Below are 13,992 nucleotides of genomic sequence, written 5' to 3' on the forward strand. Positions count from 1 at the left end.
GAATGCTGCATGCATACATATTGTTCCTCTCAGCTCAAGCACACGCCACAGCATGGGGAGCAATAATGTCGGGCAGGCTTCGTTGCCGACACGCCAAGTCCTTTCCTTCCAACATTCTCCTTCCCACTTGACCTGTCAAGGGTCGGTGGTCTAGTGGAAGAGGAAAATAACACGGATACTTCTTTTTCCGGCATTTCTTTCAGCGCTTTTTTTTTCTATGCCCTCTCTCCGGGGTTCACTCGAGAAATGTGTGTGATTATGCATGACTCAGAAGTCGTTCCGTCCGGGAGCCCGACTCGCTGCCCTAGAACGTGGCCAAAAGACAAAACCGTAGCAGCACAGAACGGGCGGATCATTCTTCAAACGCACCGTGGAGTGGGTCGGTCGTGTAAATTAATCCGGCGCGCGTTTTTGCCATCCAACGAACGTAATGATGTGTAACTCTGCGCTCTGTAAAGTCGTGTTTGCACGGTTGCACGAGCGAGGGGTATTCAGTTTTTTTTAGCGGAATGAAAGCAACCGGTACGAATGGTGAGAAGAGCTCAGCTTCAGACCGGATTTTATCCATAATGAATGCGGATATCTTGTTAGAAAGGATACTGTAGCTGCAAACATGCGGATGTATTGAAAACAAATTGAAATAACATACCGTTTCAGTGAATTTACACACATAAAACCTTCTATTAAACTGTCAAGTTTTTGTACGAAAATATAGTCATAATTTATTTCCCGCTCTTCTTGCTTCAATTACTATCGTAATAGAAATTTATGTCGACTTATTCCCGTTTGGAAACCTCGAATTAAATACGTTTCAATTAAATTCTCCCGACAGGATCGTATTGGGAAAAGATCACCGATGTAAAGTTCATCGTCGGAAAGCGAGCGCTTTCAGGAAAGGTCACAAACAAAAGAGGACCCAAAAACTCAAACATTAAATATGGACCGCCGCGAGTCGAGGGTCCAGTTTTCCAAAGTGAATTCACACAGGACATTCATTATACCCTTTCCCTTTCCGGATCCGCCCGGGAAGGCGGTACGGTAACGCTCTCTGGCACAATGCTTCAAAATGTGCTCTTGTTCTTCTCCCCTAAGGGACGAAGTTTTCCGAGAATGGGAATGGTTGTTTGGGCGTGATTTAAGATTCCGGTGCCAGCGAAGCGCAGTAGAATGGACCTTTTGGTATTTGCAACGGTGGAGGACAGGGTGGGGAGGGGGCAACGAAGGAATGGCTACAATGAATGTGCTCGTGAATGCAGAACACTCGGGGAACTCCATGACCTAGTATTTCACTGAATGTTGCATGCTTGCGGAGGCTGTGGATAGATCTTGGATTCCATTCAACGCCTTCGAATTGGCGTGGACGGAAAGAATTGAACAATGAAGTAGATGAAAGACGATGGAAAGAATGGTTGAAATATGTCTTACCTTTTCCTTTCGTTGGAATATTGCATAAGATATAAGAATTCTCCTTCTTATGGAAGTTTGTCGATGTTTACAATTACGATTTATAATTAACTTTTCATCGGGAGTTCAATTTAAATGTCACGGGTTTTACTAAAATCCAGAAAGCTGGAACTTTCCTAAACTTTAATGAGTTATGCAGGGTTTTTTTTGTTCAACCACTCGTTTACACCCATGCCTTCAAGTCTCATCGCGCTAACAGCCGGCAAACGCAATATCACGTAACACGGACGAAGGTGACGAAGTTCAGCGAACGTTTCGAAACCGGTTCTACCAGTGTGTGGCGTAGACACACAGTTGAAAATCAATATTCCGTGGAGGTGTATTCCGCAACGAGTCTTTATTCAAGTGACGAACATAATAACCAATGTTATATTTTTAATCTTAAACGTAAATACTTTTGTATTTTAGAGGGTATCGCGTTGCGCCGCTAAACCACCAACGTGCGAACCTTGCTGAAGGCGGCAATGAGGGCGGTTATTTGAGGTTTTTCCACGCACCCATCGGCCAGCCGTTCTTCGATGGACGCCAGGTTGATCAGCAGCTGGGAGGTGATTCGGGGTGGAATTTCCAACCGATTGACCACCAAATGGATCTCGGTTAGTATGTCCTCGAGGGCGAGTCCTTTTTGAGATTTGAGGTTTTGAATTTCTGGAAAGGCAGATGAAAAAAACATTAGTGATATCATCTGCTTTTGCCTGCCTTTGAAGATGACCTTACTTTCATAACAGGTCTTGAAAGATTCTTCATTCAGCAGCCAGAAGATGATGTCATTGATGTCTTGCTTCAAAGGATGGCCGACGCAGTTGTACACGTTCTCTTCCGTAACATTCTTATACGCCATCCAGGTGCTTTGGAGCACATTCAGTACTTTTCGCATGTCGCCCCCCGCCAGCGTCATAAGCGCTTTTTTGCCATCCTCAGTCACTTCGATGCTGAAACGAGCAAATCGATGGCCGAAATAGAACTAAACGAATTTAAGGGGAACGAATTGACACACGTCCGTCGCTCTTACCTTTCCGCCTCGATGACGTGCTCTAGCCGGGGCAAAATCTGATCCGGCGATAACGGTGCAAAACGGAACCGGGTGCAGCGCGACTGGATGGCCGGAATGATTTTACTGAGGTAGTTGCAAATGATGCAGAACCGCACGTTCTCCGTGTACTTCTCGATGATGCGCCTGAGCGCGTTCTGTGCGTCATTCGTCATGGCGTCCGCTTCATCTAGGATGATCAGCTTGTAGCCACCCTTGAAGATAGTCCTCGTCGAGGCAAAGTCGAGAATTTGGCCACGCACGATGTTGATACCGCGGTCATCGGAAGCGTTCAGCTCGAGCACCATCGAACCGAACGATTGCGGCTTGTACAGCTGCCGGGCGCATGCCAAAATAGTACTGGTCTTACCCGTCCCCGGTGGCCCGTAGAACAGCAAATGGGGCAGCTGCTCCTCCTGGATGAATTTGTTTACTGTTGTTGGAGTAGAAAACAGCAAAGGTTACTCGGTGGTGATACCATGGAAAAGGCTGTGCATACGCTCCATTCTCACGTACTGGTGCTAATGATTTCTTCGTGTGAGATCAAATCGGTCAGTGTTGCTGGGCGATACTTTTCCACCCATGGGAGATTCGATTTAACATTGGATTCCATGGTTTTACACAAGATTTTCACACGGAAAAAGGAAAATCTACTTCGAACAACAAACAAAACACATCCGCCTGCACGAACCGCACACAAATGACTGAAACGTCAATGGAGGCAGCTTGTTTTGGCGGCAACATGGTTGTCAGTTGAAGAGTGCTTCGTTTATACTCCTATGCTGAGACGCGTTAACCCTTGGCGGGCAAGTATGGTTTCGACCGTTGGTTTGTGTTTGAAAATTTTATCTTTTTTTTTAATTTAGGTTTTTAATTTGTATACGATTTGATTAATTAGGAACAAATTTTTTGATATTTAAAAAAAGGCTGCTTGCTATCAATTTGTGAAAGTAAAAAATATATATTTCTTGTGTTACATTTACCGTTAGTTTTCGACTTGGGGTTTTCTGGAAAATCATTTTTTTCAAAATTGATATTTTGAATTGTAATTTAAGACTAATTTTTAAATTAGTGTCACTAAGTTTATACAGTACATCGAAAAAAACGAGAGGGATTTAGCTTTCGGTCGATTTTAATCATGAAAGCACATACTTGCCCTACGGACTCCGATGCGTGTTCGTGAAATGTTAACACAATTTCTACTTCCATGAAAAGCGTATCCATTACACTTGCAAAGTTGAGAGCAAAGATTAATTATTCGCCATCGCTAGAATGATAAACGAAGCGATTCTTGAGTGGTAGAATTGGCATGGATTTTTTGTTTAAGCCGTTCACTCCTCGTTCGTTTGTGCTGTCATGCTTCTTGCGGAGAAAAACGGCGATAAAATATTCAGCACAGAGCAGCACTCAGCATTGGGGCTTCTCCCCCGTGGTTAGCATGGAGCCTCCCTGAGCTGTGTTGCCCCGTTGACTTGAAGTCCGACGGTTGGGCGCGACCGTCGGATGAGGAACGTTTCGCTTGGGTGCACCATTTGCCGGTCTGGTGCTGAATGATCAACACTTTTGCTCACAACTTTTCGACAACTTTTGCTCGGGCTTTTGTTTTTGCCAGCATGCGGAAACTGCGAGCACACTTACGGTGGATCGTGTGGAAAGAAAGTCAACCATAAATTCTTCCAATTACGTGATCCAATTGATGGCACGTTCTTTATGGTGAGGCTAGCATTTTTATACTTTTGTTTGCAGCTTTAGTCTTCGGTTTCAGTCGAGTAGTATGACTGCGCCTTTGCCGGAAGTCGCGCCACCGTTTAATCGAATATTCATTTATTCAATAGAGACCGTTCCGTTTGGGCATGCCGAAGGTGTGCATCCAATTTTATTTCCTTGCCATTGGAAGTCTAGTTTATTACCACTGGAGTGTCTAGCGCAGTGCTGCTAAGGACGCAAGGACATTATTAAATTTTTCCGACCATCTCAAAGGTCTGTACTGTGACTTTCATTGAGGGTCCCTTCCCAGCATCCGATTTGTATCCGGCCCTTGTCACACAAAATATGGCCAGCTTTCGAGCCTGCAAGCTTACCTTCCGCTTTTACCGTAAACTCCTGACTAATCCATACTGCTCAATGGCCCCGATCAGTAGCCCCCCTCGGGCACTTCTCCACCAGCTACGATGCTGCCGCGGGTTTGGATTATCGCTTGGTAGCCAAACAATTTTCCTAAGTGGTCCACAGGCTCGAGCGCAGCCACACCGCCATAACACGATATCGTCATCCGTGTTCCGTTTGTGACCACAATAATGCGGACGTGGGATGAGACGTTGTATTCAATTCATGGCACCATTTTTCTCCTTCTTTCTCTTCCTTTTCTGGCTGCTTACATTTGCTGGCAGTAAAGTTTATTTAAGCTCCGCGCACCGATCTTCCAGCGTATGCTGCATGAAAAAGGATGCCGATGATGCGGAAGTCACATTACAACGTGGGGGCTTGTTTGGCTGGGTTCCCTTCCTGTCCTGAGGGGGTGCGCCGAGGGGGGGAGGAGAGAGATGATAATCCAAACTGGTGAAAAGATGCTTGAGCAACTCTGCAAAAACAAGTGAAGTGGCCACTTGACAAAAAATATTGCGGGTCTTATTTTCATATTTTTGCGCGTGAAGAACGTTTGATTGATTGGAATTTTTTATGTCACTTTTAAAACTCTAAATGCATAAAAAAAGTAGCACATGTTTAGCATTTCTGTGTAATGTTTTCTTTTATTGCTTTTTTTTAGTAGTATAAAAGAGCTTCACTCTTGTTTATTCCTCTTTTATAACCGCTTCACAGTTTTGCCCGAGCTTCGGACAGTTTTTTGTCACACGTTATGTTTCTACTTTTGTTACGCTGCGTTTATTTCGAAATTTTTTATTCCCTTATTTGAAATTAATCGATGCAGTTGAACCACATTTGTGCTTATTATTGGCAAATTATTGCTGATCACAATCACAAATAACACATACAGCAAACTGATCATCATTTAATCAATGAAATCTTTAAAGTTGTATGAACATATTATTTTTTATTTTTTTTGTGAAAATTATACAAAAATGTAGAAAAATAGCGTGACAATTTTTTGAGTAATTTTCTCGACATGGCAGTACTGTTAAGGGGTTAAATGGATTTTTATCGATCTTTTCATGTCAAGGAGGCCTACACCTTATTGGTTCTCTTGGTTGTTTTTTTTTCCCGACAATGTTCAAACTTGTTGTGTAAAACCACAAACTCCTCTACACTCAGGTACCTTTTAAGTGGACAAAGATTTGTGCCTTTTGATAGGTCACTCGAGATTTGTTAAACGCAACACCCCACTATTCTCGATTGGTTAAGCCACAAGTGGCCACATACGAAACCCAATTTACCATCGATGTTTCGTTTTCCACCGGACAAAGGAAGTCCACCGGCGAAGTCGGAACGGAGGGAGTTAGAACCGCGATCACGAACACGACCACTTATCGTCTTGTCTTTACCCCGTTCGATCTCTATCGAGGGCCGCCCCTAATAAGCCGAGTCTCGGGGGGCAAGTGGGTGTTGATCGTTTAGTAATTTCGATGATGCACAATAACTGACTGCGGAGAGTTATGGCGCACACGTTTGTTGAACGTTCGGTGTGTCGGGTGGCTTATCTTCCAACCGTCATCTGGCGCCGCCAATGTCCGGTTTTTTTCCGGTGTCATGCCGCAAGGGTGGAAAAACGAAACGGAAAACACTGCAACCACCCGGGCGGGTAACAATTAACCGCACTGCAATCGATGTCGAAACGGATCGCTGTCGACAGTTGCTAAACGGTTAAGCATGAACCGTTTTTGTTGTTTTCCGGCGATGGTTATCATTCCTGTAAGGGTGCACGTAACAACTCAATCCTTGTAGTTGCAATTGGCCCTGTCAATAAGCTGTTACGAAACATACTGTTACTGGAAAATCTTTACACAACGCACCCTTGACAAATTCATTCCCTTCGCTGGAGTCAAATAAATATTGTAGCTTGGTAAATCAAATTCCCCTTTCGATACTGATCTGTTTTTGTTTTCCTGCGAAAAAAGCTATAGTAAATATTCCTCTTTGGATTGGATACGGAAACTTCCGATGTCAGCTTAGCGGCGGATTCAATCGATCAATGGGGCGAGAAGAAGTATTCATTAGCGATCGCGTAATCACAGCTATCCTTACTAATGATAGCTTGACCATAGGAAATAACAATTGTACCGATGTTATTTGTGTTTGTTTGTTTTGTTTTCGACAGCATATCATCAGTCTTCGATGTGTTGTATAAGGAAAAGTACTACGAACAAACAGTATAACATATTCAAAACTAGTTTTCTTGTTTCTTGTTTTGATATTACCCTAATCGAAGCACCTTTTACTACTTTGTATAATTATCACAAACATTTTTTTTTGTATAATGAATTAAAGCACCACCATTTTAATTTTATCGTTTATTCGAAATAAAATTGTACCAAACTAAATGGTTTTCACTCTACCATCCAATGGTTCTCTTTTTCATAAACGCAAGGGAAAATATATTTTTTTCTAGAATTGTGACAGAAGGAAGTAAATTGTTCAACCCCTATCCTACATTAGTGTTACGGTTGAATTGAAATACCAACGAGCCTCAGAATCCTTTGAAGACGGTACCAATCGAAACCTAAACCCTTCAAGCTTGTAGCTTCTCTTGGTTTTAATTGTGGTTAGGTATACGCAAGCGCCCCCCGAAAGATCGACAAATTGGTACGAAAAAGGCATTCAAGTGTGCGGACTGTTACATCTTCGTTAGGATTAAGTTACACCCGGCGACCATCTTTTCCCTTCCTTGATAGTCGTCATGGTTCGAGAGGCTTCTGGGTAAATTCCTTCTGGGAAATATTCGGTAGACCTTGGGTGTCTCGAACACGCCGAACGTCGGCTGTAGGCACGTGGCAATTAGGAGGTCGGCAGAACGATAGTACCTACCCATCCCCCGTATCGGCCCAAGGAAGTGTGACGACCGGATAGAGAAGGGAAGGTCAGGGTCACTGAAGAGAGGAATATAATTACTACGACTACTACTCCTTCTACTATTTCTGCTTCGAACCATTCTTATTCCAGCTGTCGATTGTTTAAAATAAGGTATAAAGAGAATGGTATGAATTAAATTAATTTTCCTGGTAAAGGTCAACACTGTGGGGCGACAAAGTCAAAACAACAGACACGTGTAGGGTGACTTTTAATAGTCGTTTTTGGTTTGAAAAACATTTACTACATTTTTCTCTTGCCTTCACAAAAAGTGTTTCATCGCATATTTTTTCTCCGCTTCCATTCATTTCCAGTGCATGACGGCTTACGTGGAGTTCGAAATTTCCGAGGGCGCGTACGAAGTGTCCTGCCCGGACGCCCAGTGTCCTGCGCAGGGAATCCTCACGATTGCGGAAATAACGGCCCTGGCGTCATCATCGCTGGTGGAAAAACACCACCGTTATCGACTGAATAGAGGTAAGTGTTTGGCTGAAAGTGGCGCTTTGACACACGGGAGGGTTTTGTGGGAGGGTGAACGGGAGACATGGGTAGGTGGGTTATAGGACGAGGGTGGTTGTTTACAAAAAGCAAAACCCGTATGCAAAACACATCCTGACATTCCGGGGACATAGATCCATCAATATCGTTCCATTGACGTTCGGACATGTTGCAGGTGCTTTAAAAAAACGAAAACAAACAGGGATTAGATGGAAAAACATTTTGTGATGCGTCCCAAATTCAACGAAATATTGCAGCATCAATTTTAGCGCCATCAGCATATTTTTTTAATTTTTTTACTACTATCCCGAGGTACAAACAATTTCCATAAATGCCTGTGCCTAAAACCCTACCTTTTGTACGCCGACCTTTCCACATTTACAGTGGTGAGATATTTTAATCATCATCACCACACACTAAGTGGATATGTCGTATTTTATTCCAAAGTGTAATTCCAGAAGTGGTACTACAACTGGACGGGAAAAACTAGGCTAACGGGACCGGGAATGGATGGAATATGGTCATTCATTTGCACAACCGGTTACCATTTACACGAGAGGGGAAAAGTCTCCCCTTGGTGGGGTAAATCCGGTTCTCATGGTGCATGGTATATTTGCAGCGTGAAAGTTAGCTGTCCCCGATTTCCGTGCCCAGAAAACTTTCGCACTTTTCGCATGCATTCTCTGTTCCGCGGGAGGGAAACGTTTGATTGGGGTAGAGAAAAAGCTCTCGATCGATGGAACTGCTGGGTTTGTTTCTCTAACACCACCCTGCCTTTTATGCTGCTGTGCGAAAGTTATGTTTTTACATTACCTTTAGCAGCCGAACCAAACAAAGGACGTTGGGATTAATTTGGTATTGTTTTTTCGTAGCATAGTGGTTGAATGCAGTATGGAAATATGTTGCTGTTAAAACCGTGTATTCAGCGTGCAAGCAGATTACCCGGAATAATAAGCATATTATTAAATGTGCATTTTGAATTTATTATCATAATTGAGGTTGTTTTTTTGTGGGAAGAGAGGTTCTAAATTTAAATTGATAATTCTAAACTTGTTGTGTGCCGTTCGAAACAAATTTGGGGTCTAATGGATACAAGTGGGGATTAAATATTACTAAAGGGTATTTCATGTTGTATTTTTGTCCCTTAAAATTCAATCAATACAACAATCTAAACACGAGTCTATCTTACGAGTGATTTTACTATTTTCAGTAGACATTGCCAAATTTAATTGGCAAATGTTGTAGGTAATGCTCCTAACACTCTTCCGAATGGTGCAAGTAGTGTTTAAAATGTAGTATATTCAATTCAAGAAGCTAGGAATGTTCTGAAACCGATGTCGATAGTATTAGGTTAAACATAAATCGAAAAGTACTAATTAATTTTTTTATCTTTATTATCTTTATCATCATATTTTAAAACATTAAACCGGTTGTCCAATAAACTAGAAAATCATCTTAAAAGTTCTCAAATCATAATTCTGTGGAGCCTATTTTGTGATTGCAAATGGAACTCTCTAGGCTCTGATGTGCAGGGCATGCGATAAACAAACTTTGCAAAATCATCATCCAAGAAATCGATCGTCATCGAACCGGCTAACGTTATCCATTCCGGTCGATCTCGTCAACCGACTTTTCCTCACTTCTCACACACCACCCTCACCTAATTCACCCCTATTGAATGCGAACGTTTGGGTCATAATTTACCGGCTACCGGTTTCGCGGACGTCAACATTCTCGAGTTTTGACTCAATTCCCACCCGGTGCTGGGTACCAGCTGGGTGGTAAATTAATCATTCATTACGCACCATGATTTGGGATCGAGAGGACGAAGAACACCGTCCGCTTTAGGGGCTTCGGGATTTGGAGATAGGGAACCCTATCCGAAAGCGGTTCTCGAAACTAATGACCGGGAGAGAAGTAGGATTCCGCTGACGTGACAAACCGCGCGTTCCTTACCGCAAAGCTTCCCCGTTCCAACGCGTCTCGACGATGTCCCTTCCACTCACCGGAACTGGTCCCTCTCTTGTCCAGCAACCAGGGGTCGCGGTATGATAAATCGCAATCCGACGTCGGACGGTAGCCGCCGCACTAACTCAGTTTTGCAGATTGACGGAGACATGGCGAGCGATCGGATCGCCAGCAAACCGATCATCGCTGGCAAATGGGCGATGAATTATTTATATAAACCAAACGGTCGACTCCTCCAACCCTTCTTGTTGTGCCCCCCACTTGGACGCGATTATTTATTGACGGCCATCAGTTGCATCGCATTAGCATGTGAAGACGATTGTATCGAGCTTGAATCCACTCGCCATTACGGGCGACTGGGTACATGCTATGGCGAGTGAGTTTCTGTGTCGGTTTACTCTAGCTGAGGAATAATAAGTTTTTCAAACATTCCATGTGTGGCTAGCGAAAGGTGCAGAAGTTGTTTTATTTGTTTTTGAACCCGTCACATGTTATGATGCATGGCATTTGGATGAATACGACAGCGAACGAATATTTTTATTCTAGAATAACATTGCAGATGGAGAAAAATAAACCCTATTTTTACTTCTCGAAACAATTATTTTGGATAAAAAGTGAGTGAGTCCGTGTTTGAGTGGCCAAGTTTTACTTCTGGTTTATTGTAGAATAATTTTATCAATTTCGGGTCTGCCGATTCCCATCAGATACAGTCCACCCAGCTATTTTTTACATAAAAATAAATAATTTTATCAACCTAACCCAGGGGTCGGCAAAGTCCTGCCCGCGAGCCAAACCCAGTCCGTTAACTTATTTTATCCGGCCAGCAAGAAAATTTTTGTGCTTTATACAAAATAACCCATCTCAATTTTTATTGGATTTGTCACGATGTCAGATTTGTTTTTTTATCCAAAAATGCAGATTAAAATTGTTGAACGAAGTGTTCAATACCAGATGACTTCCTCATGTACTTTTTGTTAGACTTTTTCTAACGTACTTTCATTACTGATCGTTCTAAAATTTCATAAATTTCCTCGCTTACTTTGCATCCAAAATAGCAACCTACAAGGAATACAATACATTTCAGGTACAATTGAAAAAAAATAACAGTGCACAAATCAAAATGTATATGTTGAAAACGATCAAAATTCAACGAAAATTAGTATGAAAGTGTTTGAAACATTTTAACGATAAAAATAAAATATTTATAAAAATTCAAATATCTATAAAATTATCTTATGTAACTTTACTATTTAGAAAGATGATACTCCATTCAACAGGGTTTAGTACTACTTTGAAAACATTTAATCATCGTTTGAGGTTTTCTTTCGTTTTCTTTTTCATCATCAAGGCCTTTTTAGGAAATGCATGCATTGCAATGCAATTCCACTAGTTGACCAATTACAATATTAATGGTTGCATTATTTTCAGCTTAATTTCATGAGAAAATGTCTTCTTTAAAAAATTTTCATTCAACATTCAGATCTTATCTATTACATCAAGGGATCAACATTTATGACTAATTAAATTTCTCTGTTTATCTCTCCTACTCAAACCCACAGAGGTAGAACTGGATCGCTTCCGGACCTGGTGTCCAAAGGCGGGTTGCGAGACGATTTGTCTGGTGGGCCCGGCGGCGGCGGAACAGCAGCAGCAGCAGAAGAACCAAACGAACCAAACGTCCGCGTCGGCATCCTGCTCCGATCGGATCGTGCCACTGTCGCCCTCGTCCACCAGCATGCCGTCACCCTGCGCCGTGCACTGTCCCACCTGTCGGGAGGATTTCTGTTCCGGCTGTAAGAAGACGGTAGGGTGGATTCAATCTTTTGGTCTCTTTTGGTGGCCTCTGCTATGGGAGGATTGTAAATAAATCGTTTCCTTTTTCCCCTTCCCAGTGGCACCCGGCGATGTCGTGCGAGGAAAATTCCCGCCGGCTGGCGGTGGACGGACAGGCGGACGCACTCGGCATCCCGTTCGACAATGATCTCATCAAGTGCTGCCCGATGTGCACCGTCCCGATCGAGAAGGACGAGGGCTGCGCGCAGATGATGTGCAAGCGCTGCAAGCATGTCTTCTGCTGGTACTGCCTGGCCAGTCTCGATGTGAGTGTGATAGCATCTGACATTTTTTCCGGTTATTTATTAAAAGCATAAAAATAAAATTAACCATCCCGGGTGGGTTTTATCTTTGTTTTTTTCTTAGGACGACTTCCTCCTCCGACACTACGACAAAGGTCCGTGCAAGAACAAGCTGGGCCATTCGCGGGCGTCCGTCGTGTGGCATCGGGCGCAGGTGATCGGAATCTTTGCCGGTTTTGGCATCCTGCTGCTGGTCGCCTCACCGTTGCTACTGCTGGCCGCACCGTGCATCGTGTGCTGCAAGTGTCGCATCTGCAGCGGTGCCGCCAAGCTCGAGGAAACGGAAGTGGACTACGACGATGTGGCCGTAGCGCTGCACAGCGGAAACCACCAGCGATAGGAGCATCGTCAGATGGATGGATGCAGAAGGTGTTACGGGTTTGGTTAGGTTTCATCGTGGCGCGGGGCGCCCTTACCTGATGTCTTAGAGGATCGGAATCACTGAACGAGCCGCCGTCCCACACATGAGCAGAAGCAGCGCTTCCGCTAGTCAGCATCGAACGCAAAACCGACGAGGAATCGACGAGTATAGCTAGGGAACAACAACAAAGAAGGGACACACACACACCGTTGTTCGGGCAAGCTTCTCTAGCTCAAAGTTTGAGCTGTCCTGATTTTTGGTTCTACAGTATTTTGCTTTTATCATTTACGCGCTCAAACGCTTCGCATCTTCACTGTGGCAGCACATCATAGCGGATGTGCCCAACGGGGGGAGCAAAGAACGGGTCGATACCGAACGATAATTCATCGTTATTTAAAGGGTAAACAAACCGAACGTGCTTTTAAAAATCAGGACGAATCCTTTTGTTCCCCCACCCACCCCAAGCGGAATAGTGTTTTACTCGAGGCAGTAGCAAAGGTCGTACTTTATGGAAGCGATACTCTACGCAAAGGATCATTCCATTGAAATAAAAATTAGGGGTTGCGAATACACGAATGCGGGGCGAACGACGCTAGTGAATAGCCAGTTGCTTTTTTTAAGTCTGTTGCGTGAAACGATTTGATCAACATTCATATAAAAAATATAGATATGTACGAATAACTATATATGTTTATTTACTCTATCATATTGCCTCATCATATGATTGATGGTGTATTAGAAGGATAAAGCAGAGAGTAAAAACAAATATCAGAATAAACTATATACAGATATATATACACACATCCATGCGTGTACACACGAATGGTGAAGTAGACAGCATAGATAAACGGGCGAGAGCTAAAGGGATATAAAAACAAACATTAAATGAATAATAACTGAATTGTGATATTTACAAACGTGATTGATTACAATTTGCCGAAACGTGTGTTGTCCCCTCGTGCGGTAGTGAAACCTCTTTTTTGTTGTTGTACAAGTCTCTAACTTTGTGTGTGTGTGTGTGAGTCTATGTGCATGATTCTTCACAGAAAGAGTTCTAGTAAAGAACACTTATTTTTGGGTGGATGTTTTCGCATTCTGTAGAGAGAAAAAAAAACAAAAATTAATAGTAAAATGGTAGGTAGGAGCTGCAGTCCGAAAACATGCTTTCCGGAGAAGCGACCGAGGGTTAGGAAGAACACACATTTAATTACGTGCATCTTCAGCATGTGCATATATTGACCCAAGACGTAACCTATGCCACTGTAGTAGCATTGTACATTACCGATCGTAGGCTAAATACGGTACATATTGAACGTTTTCTAGTTAAATTATTCAATTTTACGCATTACAAAATTGGAAAACGAGCAGCACATGATGTGTATGATAACGAAGGTGCGTACGTGGTGAGGACAGGTGTACATAGGAAAGGTAGTCGCAAGTGGAATTGTCCCATTTATCCAAAAACATACATTTTCCCTCTTTACACTTCCTACAGCCGAAAGAAATGAATTTGT

At 43.0% G+C, this 13,992-nt stretch overlaps 2 protein-coding genes across 2 annotated transcripts in view; one reads left to right on the top strand and one right to left on the bottom strand.

The window, feature by feature from the left end:
• LOC131281307 (mediator of RNA polymerase II transcription subunit 1) overlaps positions 1-12,457 on the top strand; it is a 45,676-nt gene extending 33,219 nt beyond the window's left edge. Inside the window, exons 5-8 of the mRNA XM_058310585.1 lie at positions 7,831-7,993; positions 11,542-11,786; positions 11,875-12,081; positions 12,182-12,457. Of these exons, the coding sequence (XP_058166568.1) occupies positions 7,831-7,993; positions 11,542-11,786; positions 11,875-12,081; positions 12,182-12,457 (891 nt within the window). The remainder of the gene's footprint in view (positions 1-7,830; positions 7,994-11,541; positions 11,787-11,874; positions 12,082-12,181) is intronic.
• Positions 1,782-3,180, bottom strand: LOC131282600 (replication factor C subunit 5). Its single transcript, XM_058312106.1, has 4 exons — positions 3,011-3,180; positions 2,477-2,927; positions 2,182-2,396; positions 1,782-2,112 (listed from the first exon to the last, which is right to left on the bottom strand). The coding sequence occupies exons 1-4, from the start codon at positions 3,105-3,107 to the stop codon at positions 1,892-1,894; spliced, it is 984 nt and encodes a 327-aa protein (XP_058168089.1). The 5' UTR covers positions 3,108-3,180; the 3' UTR covers positions 1,782-1,891.
• Positions 12,458-13,992: the final 1,535 nt, after the last annotated feature.

This window comes from Anopheles ziemanni, chromosome 2 (genome assembly GCF_943734765.1).
Source record: "Anopheles ziemanni chromosome 2, idAnoZiCoDA_A2_x.2, whole genome shotgun sequence".
Taxonomy (NCBI): domain Eukaryota; kingdom Metazoa; phylum Arthropoda; class Insecta; order Diptera; family Culicidae; genus Anopheles; species Anopheles ziemanni.